Below are 19,415 nucleotides of genomic sequence, written 5' to 3' on the forward strand. Positions count from 1 at the left end.
CAGATAGTTGCCCAATACAGCAAGAGTAGTCAAATATCCAACAAAGCAATACTTAGAAGCGACATAGGGAGGTAGGATATAGTGTAGGATGGATCCGGGACGGGAGTTACCCGGTAGACGTTGAACGTGCTGTGGCGGTGCTCTCACTAGCCACATTACTCATGGACTTTGATATTGAAGGTTTCTCCTGCAGGCTTCCAGGCTCCCGTCGGAGAAATGCAAGAAAAAGGTTGAATAATCACTCGTATGACTCCTCGTGAGACGCTAAAGGGTATTTTTCTGAATAGAGAAATGTCTTGGCCACTCAGAACTGAGCTTGCCAAATTGCAGACCTAGAGAGGCAGTCACCTTGGGTGAGTCATTCTGATGGTCAGCCAATGTTTGTCAGAGCAGGGCAAGGCTTCGCCACACGCGGAAGCTTCAAGGCTCCACCGACCTCCAACGCCTCCCGAGTTTTGTTTGAGGTCGAGACAAACGCCTCTCGATATATCATCGCCTCGGGTCCTGCGTCTCCTTCTTCCTCCCTCTTCCTAGATCCTCTCCTCATCCTTTCGCGTCTCTCGTCCCTGCTACCCATCTCATCCCATCAGCAGGGCTGTTGAAACCTTAGCAAGCGAACCTTCCCAAGACTGCACGCTCCATCTCAGGCATTTTGCTCCAGTTTTTTTCCATTTTCATTTTCATTGTCATTTCAGTTTGAAGACGCTTTATATTACACAGCGCAACCATTCCGCTACTATCGGCTACACAGTCTCTCACATTGACCTCCGTCAATATGTCGGAGCAGGGGGGAGGACAGGGTTCGAGCCAGGTTCAGAATCAGTCCCAGAATGAAGGTCGAGCATCAGGATCGAGAGGGGGCTCACGTGGTGGACGTCGTAGGGGAAGAGGTGGCCGGAACCGCGGTCAAGGGAATCAATCCACCACATCAGGCTCCCGAGGTGGTAGAAACGCCGCCTCTCAGGCCACCGCTGCTGATGGTACTGATGCTACACCTTCAACCACACCCCAGGTGGAGCAGCCCGCCTCTTCCGCACCTGAAAGTTCAGCATCATCTAGAGGCCGACGGAATCGGCGCGGTCAGCGAGGCGGTTCTCACGGTTCAGAGAACCGAGGAAGAGGAGGATTCCGCGTGGGACCTCATCGGCAATTCGGTGGCCGCTTGACCACCACAACGGAAGAACCGGCTCAAGCAACTTCCCAGGATCAGTCATTGAGTGCAGACGCTCCCGAGTTTGTCCCCGGGCAACCCGTTGCTCCACGAAGGTAGGCTTTGCTTAACCGTATCACAACACGCCCACTTATGCTGACCATCTCAGTGCACCGGAGTCAAGCTCGGCTCAGTCTCAGCCTCCGACCCAGCCGCGCTCTAAGGGAGGTCGATCTCGGTCTGATCGGAAACAGGGGAGGCCAAAGCAGGACGTTCCTAAGTCGACTGCCTCCGACCTTTGGCAACGGATCCAGGAGGACATTAGCAACTGGAACTACGAATGCCGAATCTGCGCCGATGACGTTACCCGCAAAAGTTATGTCTGGTCGTGCACCATTTGCTGGACCGTCGTCCATCTCAAGTGTGCTCATCAATGGTGGAGCACCTCGATGAAGGTGGACGAGGCCACCGGCGATAAGTCATGGCGTTGTCCCGGTTGCAACTCAAGCCTGACTGGCGAGCCCGGTGATTATCAGTGTTGGTGCGGCAAAGATCTCAACCCCAGTCACAACAGCCTCTTGCCCCCTCACTCATGTGGACAGACATGTTCTAAACCACGGACGACTTGCTCACATCCCTGTACCCTTCAGTGCCATCCTGGGCCCTGTCCACCTTGCAATGTGCTAAGCCCTCCCGAGCCTTGCTACTGTGGTAAGCACACGCTTCGCAAGAATTGCAGAGATACCGACTACTACAACGGTTGGAGTTGCCGAGAGCCATGTGGCGATTTGCTATCTTGTGGAGAGCACGAATGCTCGCAGATCTGCCACCCAGGTGTCTGTGGAACCTGCGAGGTGGCAGTGAAGGCTAGGTGCTATTGTGGACGAGTTGAGAAGGAGATGGAATGCTTCAAGCAGGATGAGGTCTGCGACTCCTACGATCCTACCAACGATTCTTGGTTCCAGGGCTCTTTCAGCTGCGAAAATTCCTGCGGAAGGGCCTACGACTGTGGAATTCATCGCTGTGAGACGTCTTGTCACCCACAGGATGAGCTTCCGGCTCACTGCCCCTTCTCCCCGGACGTGGTAACCCATTGTCCTTGCGGAAAGACACCGCTCAAGGATCTCGTGGACCACCCGCGCCAATCTTGCGAGGAGCATATTCCTCACTGCGAGAGAGTCTGCGAGAAGAAGCTCAAGTGTGGCCACACATGCCAGTCATTGTGTCACACTGGAGATTGTGACCCTTGTATGCAGGTCATGGATATAGATTGTCGGTGTGGCCGAGTCACCGCCCCGTCCATCTGCCATGAGGGGGATATCCAACACCCCCTGTGCTTCAAGGTGTGTCAGGCAACTCGGAACTGCGGGCGGCATCGATGTGGAGAGCACTGCTGCCCGGGTGAAAAGAAGGCAGCGCAGAGGGTCGCCCAGCAGAAGAAGCAGCGTTCTGGTGTCGACTCTATTCAGGTTGAAGCTGAGCACATCTGTGTTCAGGTCTGTGGAAGGCCACTCAAGTGTGGTAGCCACTTCTGTGAGCAGCTCTGCCATCGTGGAGCTTGCCAGAGCTGTCCTGAAGCTGTATGGACCGAGATCAGCTGCAACTGCGGTGCAACGGTTCTTCAGCCTCCTCAACCCTGTGGGACTCGCCAGCCATATTGCACATCAAAGTGCAGGCGCCAGACCGCTTGTGGTCATCCCTCTGTTGAGCATCAGTGTCATCCTGATGACGTTGAATGCCCTCCTTGCGCCTATCTAACTGAGAAGGTATGCGCCTGTGGGAAGACGACTTTTCACAACAAGCCTTGCCATCTCCAACAGGTTCACTGCGGCGAGATCTGTGGGCAGAAGCTTCAATGCGGGTAGGTTTATCATTGCCCTTGAAAAGATCTATTGATACTGACCTTGTATAGTCTTCACACCTGTAGGAAGCTTTGCCACCGCCCTGGAGAGTGCGGCGATGCTCGAGAGGGCTGCGAGCAAGTCTGTGGAAAGACGAAACTGCTCTGCAATCACACTTGCCAGAATGTCTGCCATGGCCAGACTCGTAAGTGTTCAAATAAACCTGCATAATGTATAAACTAACACGAGGATAGCCTGCAACGAGTCTACTGCCTGCCAGAAGAAGATGGTTGTCCAGTGCCCCTGCGGTAACTACAAAAAGGAGTTCAAGTGCCTCACGAGCACCAGCAACCCGACTCCAAGCCGCCCAGAGCTTAGATGCGACGAAGAATGTGAACGCCTGGACCGTAACCGTCGCCTTGCCGCAGCTCTCAACATCGATCCTGCGTCACACACCAACGACCATGTCCCCTTCTCAGACAACACGCTGAAGCTGTACAAGCAGTTCCCCTCTTGGGGCGACAGCCAGGAACGACATTTCCGCGTCTTTGCTGCTAACCCAGATGAGGTTCGTCTCCGATATGAGCCCATGCGTAATGAGTCCCGCCAGTTCTTGCACCTCCTGGCTGAAGACTTTGGCCTCGAGAGCAAGAGCGAGGATTATGGTTCGAATCGATCTGTCGTTGTCTGGAAGACGGACAAGTTCGTATCTGCTCCGCCCAAGACGCTCGCCCAGTGTGTCAAGATCCGTGCCGCTCAGGCTGCCGAAGCCGCTGCCGCTGCGGCCCTTCGTCCCCCGAGCCCACCCCCCTTTGATAGCGAGCCTTTCAACAGCATGGTCCTCACCGAGCCTCGCTTTGGTCTGACCATTGACGAAGTCACAACCGCACTCGCTTCAGACCTTGCATCCCTGCAGGGCTTCTCGTTCAAGACTGACTTCCTTAACGATGAGGTTCTCATCAAGGCTACTGCGCAGTACTCAGCCTTCCTCACACCCGCCCCAGTCGAAAAGAGCCTTGCTGCTCTGAAGCCACGCATCGAGCAGACGATCCGCAGCCAGAAGCTCGCCGAGGGTGTGCTGCTCTGCCACTCGGACGACAAGGGCGCCGTCACCCGCCGCGAGGTACTCCGCCGACCGGGCGCAGGGGGATGGAGCGCCGTGGCTGGGCGGGCGGCGTCCAAGCCCACCTCCTCCTCTTCCACGCCGGCGCCCGAGGACTCGATCAAGCCCGGCCGCAAGCTGCTCGGGCTTAAGAAGAAGAAGCCACAGCAGCCCGAGGCGGGCAAAGTGTGGGCGGCACTTGATGGGGATGTAGAATGCTAGGACTAGTAGCAAAGCATGTTTCCAAGGCTAGGTCAATTCAATAACTATGAGTCTAAATCATGTCTATCACCGTCTTGGTATTGTCAAAGTGTCAGTCGTATCTGTTGTGACATGCTCCCAACATTTCCATGGCCTTTCCATTTAGACCCAGGACCAAATAGCTGGTAGCCAATACCAAGTAATCAATGACAAGAAAGCCACCAGGTCAAAGCTGTTGAGCCTGTGCTTTTGCTTTTAGACCTTTGCAACTAGCATCGTAATCCGAGACACAATGTCACCTCCAAGAGTTAGTTTGGCGTCACGAGAGCAATGTATAGGAGGATCACATGGGAGATAATCCCCACCACACGAGAACGTAAAGTTGGTCAATGTTTCATTAATTTCCAGGTTTCTTCTATGGAAGCGGACAAATATGCAAATTCGTGTGTTGTTGTACATGATGATGATGATGATGATGATGATGGATGCTGGGTAGGACTTCTTTTTTTGCGCAACAAAAACAAAGACGGAGGGTATCATTCAATCGTGAGTGTATGCATGCATGCTGTATGTGATGTTTCCCTTACTCGGACCCCGAGGTGATGATGTGCGTGGAAAGATCTACGGGAACACCCCGACCTATATGCGTGTCTTCTCCCGTGGTGAGTCGCCTGTCACCTCGGCGATGAAATCTGACATGGCCTCGAAGTAACCTTCTTCGAGAACGCTCGAGTTGTGGTCACCACCGGGCAGGGGCTTCCACCGCTTGGTGGGTGCCGTGGAGATCTCGTACAGTTGCTTCATGTGCCGTGGTCTGTAAGCTAACGTTAGCCTATGTTCCGGCTTGCATCGTTGGCGACTAAAGCGGAAGGATGGGTTGAATCGTCAGGGAATATTTGCTTTCTTATCAAGACCACGAGGGTTCATCTTTTGTGGGTGATGCAAATTTGATCATCACAGGATCAAGTAGTGGTTGGAGTGTGCGGATAGAGGGAGAACTTACGGGACGATCTCATCCTGCAAGCCACTGATGAAGAGGGTCGGCACCTTGTTGATACTGGGTAGTATCGACTCGCTGGGCCAGACCTGGTGGCATAGCAGGGTGAGGTATTTGGCAGGAGGCACAACGGAAGGGATAAGCTTCCGGATGGAGAGAAACGTGTTCTCGAGGATCAGGCCTGTAATAGCACCCGAGTCCTGGTTCTTGGCCACCAGCTTGATGCTGACGGCACCCCCCAGGCTCTGACCGTAGACGATGAGCTTGTGATCTCGTGTCTCGGCCCGCTGCCGAAGATAGTTCAGCCCCGTTTGAGCGTCAATGTTCAAACCAGACTCGTCGGGCTCGCCGGTCGAAGAGCCGTAGCCTCTATACTCCAGCATAAACACATTGCAACCAATATAGTTGATGATCATGCGAGCAATGGGTAATCGGTGGCCGATGTTCCCAGCATTCCCATGAAACATCAAAATGGTGACATTGGAGTTCTTGTGGCCACGAGGGCCCCGGATGTAGTAGGCCGAGAGCTTCTCGCCATCGTCGGTTGGGATATACAACTCCTCGAAGTTTTTGATGCCAAAGTCAGAAGGTTTGGGAACGTCGGAGCGAGAGTTTGCGGGAATGTGGCTCGGATAAATCAATGCCCTAATGCAAGCGAGAGAAGCTGGGTTAGCGCGGGGGACGGCATGATGATGTTGCGGGTCGGAGAGTGGATAGAGACGAGCGGAGGAGAACGGAAGAGTAGCAGTCAATGGATGGATATACGAACTTTTGCTTAAAGTACAGCAGCGAGGTGAGGACGGCGGCGATGCCCTGTAAAGTTGCGCACGGCGTGGTCAGCTCATGTGGACTTGGACGTAGCGGGACTGGGACCTGCATTCAGGCGGATGGACGACGGCTTGCTGCGGAGTCGACGTACCGTGGAAGCCAACGCGGGCAGACGCATGTAGCCGGCGACCGACGTCAGTATCGACACGGTCTGCTCGAGGTAGCTGGACGAGGTTGGCGACGGAGGAGGGTTGGAGCTGGCCATGTTTGTTCGGCCGGTTTTGCTGGGCATTACAATGGATAGACACAAACGAACAAGCCAGGGGTAACGGCTGCGAGGGTCCAAAATGCGGTGACCCAGGGCAAGCCTCCCCAAAAGGACAAGAGAGAGAGCGGTGGAGGGTTAAGGAGACGATGGCCGTTGGGGCCTTTTGCTCGACAATAAGATGGCAGCCTAACAAGGGAAAACGTGTAGTTGCTGCGGACGAGGCGTAGGACAGACAACAGCTGATTCCGATGCAGGCCTATCCCAAGTTTGCATGCATGCAGACAGTGGCCGGGAGTTGAAGCTATCCAACGGAGAGGTTCGGAGGACGAAGGTTGGTGATGGAGGCAGCGTCCGTGTCGTCGTTGTTGTTGGGGAAGAAGAGAAAGAAGGACAGAATGAATGAGCGGAGTGTTGGGCGAAAGGATTGATTGCCGAGCTAGTAGGCGATGCCAATAGTAGCTATTTCTTTCTCATAGGCCCTAACTGCAAAAAACAAAGGTGAATATCTCTCGATGGACCTCTGAACCCTGCCGTCTATCTCGGGAGCGATCCCACTTAAGGTAGTCCCATGCAGGAGCGCGACATGGGGCTCGCAGTGAGGACAAGACAGGACAAGACGAGACGGTCGGCGGCGGCGAGGTCGGAGGCGAGCCGAGGCTGAAGCCGTACAAGGCGCGTGGGATGGGATGATGTTGGAGGACGACTTTGACAGACAGTGGTCCAAAAGGGGACGTTGAAGAAAGGCGGAGCAGGGGTCGGAGTATAGGTATAGTAGGGACGGAGAGTATCGCTGGTCTTGGAGGTTATGGTGGAGTTGAGTCGGACCTGGTCGTCTCACGAGGTGGAGAGGGATCTGTCCAGAATCGAAGGTTTCGAGAAAGAAGAGGGACGGGCAGAAGGTAAGAGGGAGGGAGCTTGTTGCCTGTTGGCAATCCCCCAGAGTCCGACGAATTCGAGCACGAGCACGACCCGACCACCTCAACAATGAGAGCACGGAGGAGAGAGATTGGAAGGCTCCTATCCTCCATCTTGCTCGTTATTGGTGGGGCACGGATGATCTCAGCTCGGTGAGGTGGGGAGAGGGGAGATGATGCTACTGAGTAGTACATGCTCGACATACGCAACAGAGGTAACGGTAAGCGTTAGCTCCGCGGCCAAGGTACCCGGACCGCCAGGCCATCTCAGGTACCCGTGTGCCCTCTGCGCCCCTTACCTGACGCTCACGGGATCCCCCATCAATGAAGCTGACACACCAGGCGAAACAGGCACAGCTCGAGCCATCCCCTCCGCCAAACGGGATCGACGAGACGAGACAACTCCAGGTTTATTATTATCCGTAAGATGCTGCGTATTACGTGGGCGCCTGAGTTTTCCTACATGGTGGGATGTGGTGCAATGCCATGGCGGCAGTGACAATGACGGACGGACTGACTGACAGATAAGGAGGGGGCCGGCGGGTTGTGTGCAACGGCTGCCAGGGGACTCATTGCGATGATGTCGGTGGAAATGAGCACGGCACGCCATTTCCTAGCTAGGAAGCTTCTAGGAAGAAACGAACGAGCTTCTCCACGACACCAACAAAGCTCAGAACACCGCAGTTCAGCGCCAACATGAGGACGGACGGACCAAGGGGCAGTCGTCCAATGGAAGCAACCTCATCTCGCTCAGCCGTTCATCCGAGAGAGATCTTGATATGTGCGACCACCTCGTGTTATTCTCGTGTGTCTCCCCGGATCCTGAAAGGTCTCTGAGTCAAACGTGACGGAGGAGAGCGACAAGGGGATGGGGAGAGGAGTACGCGATGTGACTGCCATTGGCGACTTGTCAAGCGTGCAATCGTGGCATTGACATGTCACGGCCTGCGCCCCTGATTTCTGGCCCGGCGGAATTGGGCTAACGTGCGTGGCCTGCATAAGGGCATGTATAAACGACAGCCGTACCCCAAAGCCCAGGTCCGAGACCTCGGGAGGCCAAGGGGGGCGGGCTGGTTGTGCTGCGCTTGCTCTGTGTCGGCGATGAAACAGCATCTCACCTCTTCTGCAGCAGTCATCACATCTGGCCCGCGCGTGGGGGTTCTTCGCTTCTTGAATGTTATACACGGAACAATTAAACAGAGGGACCGAACAAACCTCGACGAGGAATGCGGATAGCGGGAATTGGGGTCCTTTTGCTTGTTGTCCCGGTTTCTTGCGCTCTTCTCGTCCCATTGTGTGAGTCTCAATAAAAATCTGAACGCCTTCTCCATTCCTCAGCTGTGTCGTGTTGAGCATCAATCCCACAACCGCATGCCCGTCTCGTGCTGTCGATCCAGGGATATCCCCTGAAACACGCCTCACCTTGGCTCTTCCGCGCGCACCGCCCCGGCGTTAGCCTCTTTGTGGTGAGCTTCTTTGGGGCATAGCTCAGAGAGCTAAGGCGACCACGGGACCGTTGGAAATAACGCCGCATCTTGACGGGGTCCCTGAGAGGGATAGAGAGCCCACTCAGGTACGGGTCCAGAGAGCTGGCAAGGGAAGCAAAATCAGACTCGTCGTTCTCTTTCTGGTGATGCAGGTAAATGAACCCGGTTGTGTCTTGTCTTGTCACCCTGCGAAGGTGGGGTACCGACGGGAGGCGGCATGACGGCCTCGTGGGCGTGGATAGTTCATGGTCAAATACCAGCCAGGAGGATAGTTTTATGCAAGGGGCCAAGGTATGCGATTGAACTTTGTCATGGTAGTCAGATGGACTTTGACTTTTGTTGTTATTGTTTCGCGGACGGTTGAAAGCATATTTCGCTTCTAGGCCCTCGCAAGGCCCCGTGCATCGATTGGTTCAACCAATTTATGCATGTATGCTCCGGCTGTGGCCGCCGGCGGCTACGGAGGGATATGTCGTCGGAGGCCGGAGCCCGTCGAAGATGGACCGGAAGAGGCGACCTGCCACGTCCGTTGTCGAGATCGATCCAGAAGCTGCCCCTCCATCCAGACCGGGATGCCCGCCAGCAGACAGACAGGTCCCCCTCTCTCAGCCTCTGTCAGATCAAGCAAGATGCAAAAATTTTCTTTCTTTTTTCTCCCCGTGTTTGCTGTCACTGCTTCTGCCCTGCCCCGCCGCAAAATGGTTACTGAAGCTGTCTTGACTCCACGGCCCCTCCTGCTCCCCCTTGTAAGTCGGTTCCCTTTTGGCTCGGGGGACCCATTGAAGCGCTGCCGCTTTGAGGCCCCTCGCCTGGAGTGGACAATTGCAGACAAATCAGAGCGTGATCTGGTGGGCGAGAAAAGATGAAGGAGGAACAGTCAAATCCATCCAACTGGTCAGGCACAGCACACCCATCGCTGCGAAACATGCATTGCAATGGCGCGTGGTTGATCTCCAATATCGAGCGCCTCGTTTTGCGACGAGTCAATTGGAGCTGGACATCCATAACACATAAGCGCGCCACGGTCCAGGGGGGGCCATAGGGTTTTTGCTGCAACCACCCTCTGACGGTTCCTGTCACGCCTTCTGACAAGTGATTGACAAACGGGCGGGCATTCCCCTCGAGCTTCCGCGAGATGGGCATGGAAGTCAAGTCTCCAATCATCGACCCATGGGCCCGGGCTTGTCATGACTGGCGGCATTGATCAGTGTCCTGCCGTGGTGCCATTCAGCCAATGGTGACGTCGCCTCACACGAGTTTCGAAGGAATGCCGGGCTGGGCTAGCGCTCGCTCGCTCACACTCACACTCAACCCAGCGTCTGCCAGGGCGAGCGATGAGACTCCAGGGCGCATCAGCAGCAGCATCATCATCATCAGGGTTCTGCTAATTCGGGTAGTGTAATGGCAAAGCGTCCAATCAGTGTCTTCTGGGCGTCGCCGGAGCAGCGCCCTGACACACACTGATAGGCTGAGACATGACTGGGGTTGTCCAACCAGACGTCCGTGTTTTGGATGTTGCTTGAAAGGAGGCTTCTCCTGGGCTGGTTCTGTTTGGTGCGTGTTGCATGTGTGTTGTCTCTCTGGTGTTGGTGCTCGTGCTGGCGCTCGTGCTGGTGATGAGCCATCCATCCATCTCACGCCAGAACATTGGATGTCCTAATTTTGGCCCTGGATGCAACGCGACGCCCACGCATTGGATCTTATGCTGTGTTGTGCAAGTTCCTGAGCTGTTCGTTGGCTCTTGTTGAGTTGTTGCTGTAGGTTCGTTCTTGCCCTTACAGGCCTTTGTTTGGCTGGTACGTCAGTAGTTTCATCTGCCGCATCCACCTCAGCCGCCCTCTTTTATTTTTTTTTTTTTCTCCGTCACCCACATCCTCTCCTTCTCCTTCAACCACAACAACAACATCAACATCAACAAATACCGGTTCGCTGATCTTCACGAACCAGTTCGTTCGCTTGTTGACTCCCCCTCCCCCTCCTTCTCACATTCTGGAGCCATCCTAATTAAACCTGCGATCACACGCCACCGTTCCCGCCCACTACCCGCGCCTCCATCATCACGCTACGGCCAACAACACGCTTGCTTTGGACCAAGCCAGAGATCCCGCCGCCGCAACAACCGTGCCCTCGGAAGCTCGACCAGAACCCTGGCTCGCTCGCCCTGCCCGCCCTGCCCTGGCTTGCAAGCCCCTCCACCTGACTTGGGGCTCTCTCATCTCATCTCTCTCGCTATCTCGCTATCTCTTGTCCCGCCCGCCCCTCCATCCAAACTCGTGCTATCGTCGTCAAACTTGACTTTCCGCCTTTTCTCCCGTCCTGTCTTGACCTGGGCGTCGCATTCCTCTGCCCCTCTCAAGTGCTTCGCCTCGCTCATTTTTTGCTGCTCTCTGCTCGTCGCCTTATGCTACCCAAGTAGTGCCCAACTGAACCCAACTCCAGCCTCTGAGAGCTAGTTTTTTGCGCCTGTCATATCAGCAACTTGGGTCCAGGCCATACAGAGCTCTGCAAACTGGGCAGCCCCCGATTTTTTCTTGCGTCAAGAGTGCCCAAGGAACTCGCCTCGGCCGAATCACTTGGTCGCCCGTGGCCCTTGCGAGCCCACTGATCGTCTCGGCATCCAGCATTTTCTGCAACCTCTTCCAAGGTCTCTCTCGAAGCCTGCCTGACGCTCCCGTTAAATACCGCGGCGGCCACTTGACCTGCAGCTTGCCTCTTCTCCTGTCCCTCTGCCCAACTCGCCTCGCCCAATCATCGACACTCGGATCGGGAGTATCACCCCTCTGAGCACTGCAGCCATGGTCTCCTTCTCCTGTGAGGTACGTTGTGAATTGTCTTTTCTCTTCGATTGCTCGCTCGCCAAGCCCCGGTTCGATTATCCATTCCCTTGCTGCTGCTATTCATGCTGCATACCTTGTCTTGTGTGTACTGCCGCCGCCAATAAGCCCGGCTACATATCTCGTACACAATTGCCCACCCACCACCCTCACCCTCACCCTCAGACAATGCCCACCCCCCAGGATATCATCATACACGCCTGACATCCCTCCCACCACACCATTCTTGTCACGAACTGTCTCCTTCAAGGGACACCCCTTCTTCCCCATGCCGATCTCCTGGCCCACCACAACGTTCTCGCCATGCTCTCGCCTCCCCTGGCATCCCTCAAATATCCCAGTCCACCACCCCGCCGCATCGAACGAGTCTCCATTGTCTTGCATCCCGCTATATACCCTTTCTCGTCTCTACTTACATATTATCTCTTGTTCTCGACCTCATCTCTCTGTACTATACCCATCTAACCTCACCGTCTCTCACAGGCGTGCGGTGACGTCCTCACCAAGAAGAAACTCGACCCTCATCGAAACCGCTGCCGCGGCGCCACCTTTACCTGCATTGATTGCATGGTACACTTCCCCGGCGTCCAGTACCGATCTCATACCGTACGTATCACAGGACATGGCAGGCATCTTGGGAGTCATAGCTCCCATGTCCTCCCACTCCCTCCGAGCCCCTGAGTCTGTGTCATGTCTTCTGACATCATATAATAGAGCTGCATGACCGAGGACCAAAAGTATCAAGGCGCCCTCTACAAGGACAACAAGAACAAGAACAAGAAGCAGAAACACAGCCACCCCAACTACAACCCTCCCACCACTCCCCAGCAGAACCAGACTCAGGTCCAGTCTCTGTCCCAAGCTATTGTCAACACCAACGACAATAACAACAACGACGACGAAGACGCTACTATGGCCCACCACGCCTATGTCGAAGACCTCCCTGAAGACCGCGACTACGAATGGGCCGAGTACGAGGAGGAAGATGACAGCAGCGACGACGAGTTTGCCGGCGGCCCCCCACCAGAGGCCCCGACTCCCCCTTCAGCTGCCCCTGAACCCCATGTCGACGTATTTGAGTTCCTCGTTGGAACGGGCCAGACGCCCAATGCCTCCAACATGAACCTCGCAGCCTGCCACGGACTGGCTGACGCTGAGCCAAGCACTTCACTGGTGCGATACGAACCCAAGACGGAGGACTACCCTTATATGGAGGAAGACGATGACGACGATGACGAAGACGACGACGACGATGAGGAGGACGATGAGCCTGTGGCCAAGTTCGCCAATGCTCCTCCGCCTGAGCCTCAGTTTGTCACACCAGCTCCGAAGACGGAGAGACGCAAGAGCCGAAGCAGCACCGAGAAGAAGGACAAGAAGCGCAAGCGATTACACGTTGAGGTCCCCAACGACCAGGTCATGACTGATGCGCCCCCTGTGCTGCACTCGGGACTCACTGGTGGTCTGAGCCGTATGATGCGCCCCGTCTTTCCCCCATCTCCCGATTACTCTGGTGGTGATGCCCCTGAAGTCTCCCCTGCGAGCCCATTGAAGAAGTCGAAGCACTCGAAGAAGCACGCCGCCGGTCACAGCCTGTTTGGCATGATTGCGGGTGCCACCAAGCCCAAGTCTAAGAGCAAGTCCAAGACCAAGTCGTCCAAGACCAAGTCATCCAAGACTAAGAAGACATCTTCGTCAAAGAAGCACTCTCATAAGGAGAAGAAGCCTCAGCTGATCGAATACCGACCTCAAAGCAAGGACGGCAAGACCGAGCCTGGCAACAACCAGGTGATCCTCTTCAAGCCTCGTGCCGACGTCTTCCTCAGCTTCGTGGATAAGGGACCCGAAAGCGAGAAGGGCCTGAGCATGAACAAGGTCTTGAAGCGCTTCCACCGGGAGCGTGAGGCTACGGGCAGCGAGCTTGGCAAGGGCAAGGAAGAGAAGGAACTTTGGCGGTCGCTGCGTCTTCGCCAGAACGAACGAGGCGAGATCGTCTTGTTCTCTATTGAGTGAGTCTCCAGCTGAGGCCATACACCAAACATACAAAGAAAGAAACGAAAAGAAAAAAACAACAGTGGGCAACCATGGCTGGAAGCCAAACGGATGTCGAAAGGGACAACGGAGTTATGAGGTCGCCGATGCATTGGAGCAACGCTTTCACGATACCTTGAGGGACATGCTTTCATTCTGTGTACAAGTTCATTTTTGAGACGGGATGGGAATGGGATAGAAGGGGTCCGGCTCGCCCGCCAGGTGTGTACCTGGAGGTTGCGACACCCGGGCCCCCGGAACCTGGTTGGGCAATTCCGTGTATAACTATACAGGGGAGCGGATGATGGGCGGACCATGCTTGACGCATAGGACCCCCTCTTTTTCTTCATGTCCAGATGAGATTTTCATCTTTGGGAGACTATGTTTGTTTTTTCTAGGAGTGGACTGGTGGATGGATAATGGGCGGTTGGGGGAGCATTGGATGGACAGGACAGGACAGGATACCACGGGAGACAGATGTCTTGGGAGCGTTTATATAGGGGCGCAACAGCTGCCCCGGGGATGCCCTCTGGCTCTGGCACTGAGCCATGGCATCATGCTTTGATGTTTTGAGCATCTGATATTGACAACGTAATGTGCATTCTAATCTTGTACATTTGAATTGGAAATCAACCTACATGAATCTATCTATCTAATCTGTCTACATTACGCGCAATGGTAGTATGTGCTGTGCCAGGGCTTCGCGACGACACAACGGGCACTCAGGCTTCTCCCTCACCCAATCCCCTATGCACTCCCAGCAAAAGACATGGCCACACTGTGTCGCTGAGGGATCCCTCATCTCTTCCAGGCATAATGTGCATTTTCTCTGCTGCCCACCCTTTATGTAGCCCATGGCCTTGTCGCTTGTCAACTGAATCCGCGGCACTGTTGCCAGGGGCGTGTGAGTAGCAGCGGCAATGTCGACCTTGGACTTGGGGCTTTGTGCGCCCTGGGAGAGCAGCAGGTTGTTGTCACCATTGTAAGCGCCGTCGTGATTGAGCGAAATCTCATCTGGGAACGCGGCGCGCTCACGCGCAGCGACGGCCGAGTCGGAGAGGGTGGAGCGGATGTGCATGTAGGTCTGGACGGTGAGCTGGACAACGAGTAGGACGCCCAGAAGCTCGTAACCAGCGCGGTCGGGCGTGTCGGGGACGGTGCGTGTGAAGACGTAGCGCAGGGATAGGAGTCTCTTGGAGAGCTGGTAATAGGTGCCGCTGAAGTAGAAGAGGGCGAGGATGACGGCCTGGAAGGGGGCGCCTGTTGTGAAGGAACTAAGGTGTGTGTCGATGTAAGCCCACAGGCGCGCCTCTCGCCCGGTTGCTGACTTGTCGTCTCGTTTTCGGAGGGCTTCTAGACGGCGCTGCAGAAGGCGGCGCAACCGGGCGCGCAGGCTGGGTAGTATGCGGGCGGCCACATACGGGAGGAGGATGCTGGCCACGACGTAGCCTGCGCGGCGGTCGATGCCCGGGAGTTTTCCGTCGCGCGCATCAATCTGCACGAGGTCGCAATATTCCTCTCCGAGAGTGCGGTTGCCGGGGATGGTGGTGAGGGCAAAGTATGTGAGGGCGGCCGCGGTCTGTAGCTCTGGGGCGCGGGCGTGGGTCAGTCGGGCGCCGCGAAGGCGACGATGCAGGTCGCTGATTATCTGGGTGAGATGACCGGTGAAGTAGGCATCCTTCTGGTGGGCGCGGATGATGTCGGGGGCGGTGGCGAACGGGTAAGGCGAGGAGGATTCTGAGGAGGACATGATGGGGGATCTCGGCGAAGAGCGTGAGGCGCGCAGGCCTTTGTGGATGGGAGGGTCGGAGTCGGCTGATGCGTCGTGCGAGGGTAGACGAAAAGTGCTGCGGTATGTTGAAAGTGCACGTTAAAGGGGAGTATCAATGCTGGAGGTTGATGAGATTTTGTTGATGCGGAAGAGACGAGGTTGAAGTTGGAGTTGAGCCTCGGGACGACGTCTTGGGGGCTCGGGAACGCTAAACCCACAGGAGCAACAGGGGAAGCGCGCCCCGGCAAGCTCCCCGCGTTTCCTTTTTTCTTTCATGTGCCAACTTCCTTCCCAGGAAGGAAAGTCGGCCGGTGGGTACGTACCGGCAGCCGAAGTGTGACAACTGCCGGGCCGTTTGTACTTGGGATGAAAGGCCGAGGAGTTGGTGTAACATGAGATGAATGAGGCCATGTATTGTTTATTTTGAGTGGTAAGAATGCTCTAGACTACATGTGTATGTCGGCACTCGAGTCGGGCGAATGTGTAAGTGTAATGAGGCTCACTACCCTGTAAGCCCAGCTGTTACTCATATTTCCCAACAAATGACATATTTTTATCAATCGATGCTTTCGTAGTATCAGTCTATCTTGAATGAAGAGGTCATTATTTAATGAGAAGCAAGACTATTTACCAGTTGCTGCGTTCCACTTAGGGATAAGAAATGATTGACTTCCAGGGAGTATTGTCAAAACCAAGAAATCGCCGGGATTTTATCTTCCGGTAAGAACGAGGAAGACATAAGACAAAACATTTCATAATAACCCGAGATTTCTTTTAACCTTTTCAATAATACCTTTCACAAGTCCATTCATGCTAGCGAACCTGGAAAACTAGGCCATGCTTGGTAGTACGCTGAGCCCAAGCCGATAACATATATATTCTTTGTGCTTTCTCTTGGCATTGATGAACGCTCTATCCGAATGGGGCAGCTCGGGGAATGGCGCCGCTATTCCAATTATATATATGACAAGAGAGGTGATAGGAGAGCAGTTTCTTAAAGTGCTACCTGAGCTAGCGTCACTCATGATCTCGTAGGTAGTGAGATGAGAGTAGCTGTAGCCGTGTGCGAGCGTATCAATGAGAAGCGATCTGAAAACCCAACTGCATCTTGGCCCATATTGCTACTGTTTTATAGTCCGAGAGAATTGGTGGGTTTCAATGTCCAAGTACCTTGACACTCTGCTTGGTGGATTTGGTATCGGTGTATATAATAGAGACCCTTTCTTTAGGGGATATTGAGTATCTGGCCCATGAGTTGGTGATGCACCCGCCCTGCACTTTCAGCCGGACATAGATGATGGATTGTCGAGGTAGGCAAGATCACTCCCATATCAGCTTCGACAGCTGTCGTATTTGATGCACTCGCCAGTCGTGTGACCAAGAACAGAGGAATGGTGTGATACCATAATCCGGTTGGGCTGACAAAGGGACTATGCGTATGCTATCCCAACCCCGACTGAGAAGGTGAGAATGGTTTCCCGCTCTGTCAATATCTGCAACAACCCCTCAGGTTCCGAGCACAAATGAACATGCCACACGTACTTGCGTATATAGTTCGCCACTTTCTTCCATGTTGATGTCTGTGCCATGTTTTCTTGCCACAAGGTTGTATAGTCTGCTTCAAAAACAGACTAGATCTTCTACTCATGTCCGTCAAAGAATGCAAGACTCCCATCATGGGTAGATAGAGTTTGAGGTTTGGTCGTTTGAAGACGAATGAGTTCTTACTCATAGCCTTCTTCCTTAACACCACCGAACCAATAGTTGATATTATCATCCCGGTTTGAAGGATATCCAATCAAGTATTCTGCCTCGTTCCTAGATTAGCGCCGCGTGTTCGAACACGACACGGAAACCCTCCATCGGACTAGGGTTTATTACCCAGGTATTTTCCCTCCGAGTACGGAAGCAGAGGACAGGAGGAACGAACTTGCGAGTTCTCCAGGGGCAGATGCGAGCGTTATCTGAGGTATATAGCTTTTGGTTTTCCGTTCATGATGTAAGTCGATAGTCCACTCGTGCTCTTCAGACTTGGTAAGAGCCAGGCTTCTCAGATCCGTTCGTGCATCGCTTCCGTTCGTAAAGTCTCCAAGTCATGGTTGATATATACGTGCTGTCGAAACAAGGAAAAGAAACAAGGAATAGGTAAACAGGAAGGCCTTGTGATCCGTGACCACCACCTCCGTCTCTTCCATTCAAGCCCATCCTCCATCGTCCCCAGTTCCGTCCCAGGTGCAAACCCACAGGGTAAACTCAAGGCCCTCGAGGTCCTTGGTTGGCCAGCAAGCTCTCTTTGAGCTGTAATAGTGTTCTGGAGTTAGCGGACAGTAATCCTCAGGGCTTGATCTCCGTTCTATACCACCCTTGGCAACGTGGTCCCGATCAAACGTTCTATCAAGGAAGATTGCTGCCTGAATACTAGGGACAAGTCAAACAGCCTTGACATCAAGGGACCAGAGCGGCATGTCGATCAAGTGCTTTGATGATCTGGGAAACGTATATAATAAGGGCGATGTCTTTGGGACTTTGATCAAATCAAGCTCGTGAAAGATCATGAAACCCAAAAACGTGGGCACATCGATTTTGGGGCAAGTTGAATAAAGCCGCCGCAGAAAGAGTTGAACGTCTCGTACTGTTCATGCCGAGGCTAACAATGGCTCCCAATAATTCCTCAACACTTGGGGGCTCTCAATAGTTTATACGAGACTGCCCAACGCTAGTTGTGTTTGACCCAAGCTGATGACCTTTTTCGCCCTCCTGTTTGACTAGAGCAGGAATAGATGTTGCATCGCTCGCAAATCCTTGGCGCTCTCCTTGTTCCCTAGTTGTCTGTAGGGCTCCCATGGCTGCCTTCACAAATGCGTTGAACCTTCTTCGTCTTTCAACCGGCCAAGGGCTCACCATGACAGAGAAGAGCTTCGTCGCAAAGCGGTTAAAAGCAAATCATTTGAAGGTAAAGCGCCCTTGAGAATTGACAGTTGTTCTGTATATATATGCAAGTGCGTTTCGGAGACTCGTGACTACGTCGATCATCAGGAGGTTGATGTACAGTGCCATGTTTGGAATATCGGAACCCCAGTTGAGATACCACTTCGAGACATGTGAAATGTGAGCTTGCTGACTTGGGACACCCATTTCTCAACAACCTAGCATGCCCTGGCCTCTGCCGGTCCTCCTTTGGTATATATAGTCAAGTGATATTCCACCTTATGCATGTGAAGATGTGTGTATAGTGGGAAGTCCCCACCATGGGCCTCACGCCTGAGGGCTGACAGCTGCCCGGGACCATGGTGTCGATACTGAAACAAGAACATTGTTCTTTTGACTGCATTTGGATGATCATACTGAGAGAACTGGTCCAGAAGATAAGGAGATTTGATGTTGGCAACTAATATCGTCTGGCCTGGCGTCACTGAAGCAAAAGATTCCTCTCCGGCCTTGGCAGTCGAGTCATGTCTATCCCAGCAGGTGACATGCAGGGTGTCAGTCTAGCCAAAAAGCGCTATGGACCATCTTTTGATCCTAGAAGTCGAAGGACAGCATCGGAAAGGTCTCGTTCTTGGCAGTACAAATATATAGGGCGCAGCCGAGAGTTAACAGCCTCAACGACAGCTTTGTTTGAGACAACTGGTCACGCCGAAACCAGTTGAGGACATTGTTTGTGACTAGCGTTGCTGAAAGTGGGATATTCTACCCTTGTTTTCGCCAAAACCCAGTCCCAGAAGGAGATGTTCCTCTGGAAAGCATGGAGAGTTATGCAACATGATAACTCATGGAGGCGGACACCAAGCGTTGAACGTATCGCCTACCGGAGGTGCTCTGGGACAAGTACCGCTCTTGAGAAACTCCGATACAAATATATATACTTGAAGCAATAGTAGGTGGCAAGTATCTAATAAGATGGGCTAGGTCAACACACAGTTGATCACATCGTTGTCTTGATCTTGTGGTTAAAGGAGGTGGAAGTAGGGGAAGAAAGGGGGAACAGGTCGGGGTATTTATACACGAGATCTGAGACGTGGACTCCATGCATTTGACCAAGAAGCCAGTG

At 53.9% G+C, this 19,415-nt stretch overlaps 4 protein-coding genes across 4 annotated transcripts; 2 read left to right on the forward strand and 2 right to left on the reverse strand.

The window, feature by feature from the left end:
- Window positions 1-775: 775 nt before the first annotated feature.
- On the forward strand, window positions 776-4,315 carry NCS57_00589400 (R3H domain-containing protein; the record flags this gene model as incomplete). The annotated part of the gene is made up of 4 exons (XM_053055801.1): window positions 776-1,266; window positions 1,320-3,011; window positions 3,063-3,196; window positions 3,246-4,315. The coding sequence occupies 4 exons, from the start codon at window positions 776-778 to the stop codon at window positions 4,313-4,315; spliced, it is 3,387 nt and encodes a 1,128-aa protein (XP_052914756.1).
- Window positions 4,316-4,933: 618 nt separating this feature from the next.
- NCS57_00589500 (Hydrolase-4 domain-containing protein) lies at window positions 4,934-6,351 on the reverse strand (the record flags this gene model as incomplete). Its single annotated transcript, XM_053055802.1, has 4 exons — window positions 4,934-5,108; window positions 5,298-5,936; window positions 6,061-6,104; window positions 6,211-6,351. The coding sequence occupies 4 exons, from the start codon at window positions 6,349-6,351 to the stop codon at window positions 4,934-4,936; spliced, it is 999 nt and encodes a 332-aa protein (XP_052914757.1).
- Window positions 6,352-11,523: 5,172 nt separating this feature from the next.
- NCS57_00589600 (Zf-LYAR domain-containing protein) lies at window positions 11,524-13,575 on the forward strand (the record flags this gene model as incomplete). Its single annotated transcript, XM_053055803.1, has 3 exons — window positions 11,524-11,544; window positions 12,046-12,168; window positions 12,277-13,575. 3 exons carry the CDS (start codon window positions 11,524-11,526, stop codon window positions 13,573-13,575), a joined length of 1,443 nt encoding a protein of 480 aa, XP_052914758.1.
- A 679-nt stretch (window positions 13,576-14,254) lies between these two features.
- On the reverse strand, window positions 14,255-15,343 carry NCS57_00589700 (uncharacterized protein; the record flags this gene model as incomplete). The annotated part of the gene is made up of 1 exon (XM_053055804.1): window positions 14,255-15,343. The coding sequence occupies one exon, from the start codon at window positions 15,341-15,343 to the stop codon at window positions 14,255-14,257; it is 1,089 nt and encodes a 362-aa protein (XP_052914759.1).
- Window positions 15,344-19,415: the final 4,072 nt, after the last annotated feature.

This window comes from Fusarium keratoplasticum, chromosome 4, assembly GCF_025433545.1.
Source record: "Fusarium keratoplasticum isolate Fu6.1 chromosome 4, whole genome shotgun sequence".
Taxonomy (NCBI): domain Eukaryota; kingdom Fungi; phylum Ascomycota; class Sordariomycetes; order Hypocreales; family Nectriaceae; genus Fusarium; species Fusarium keratoplasticum.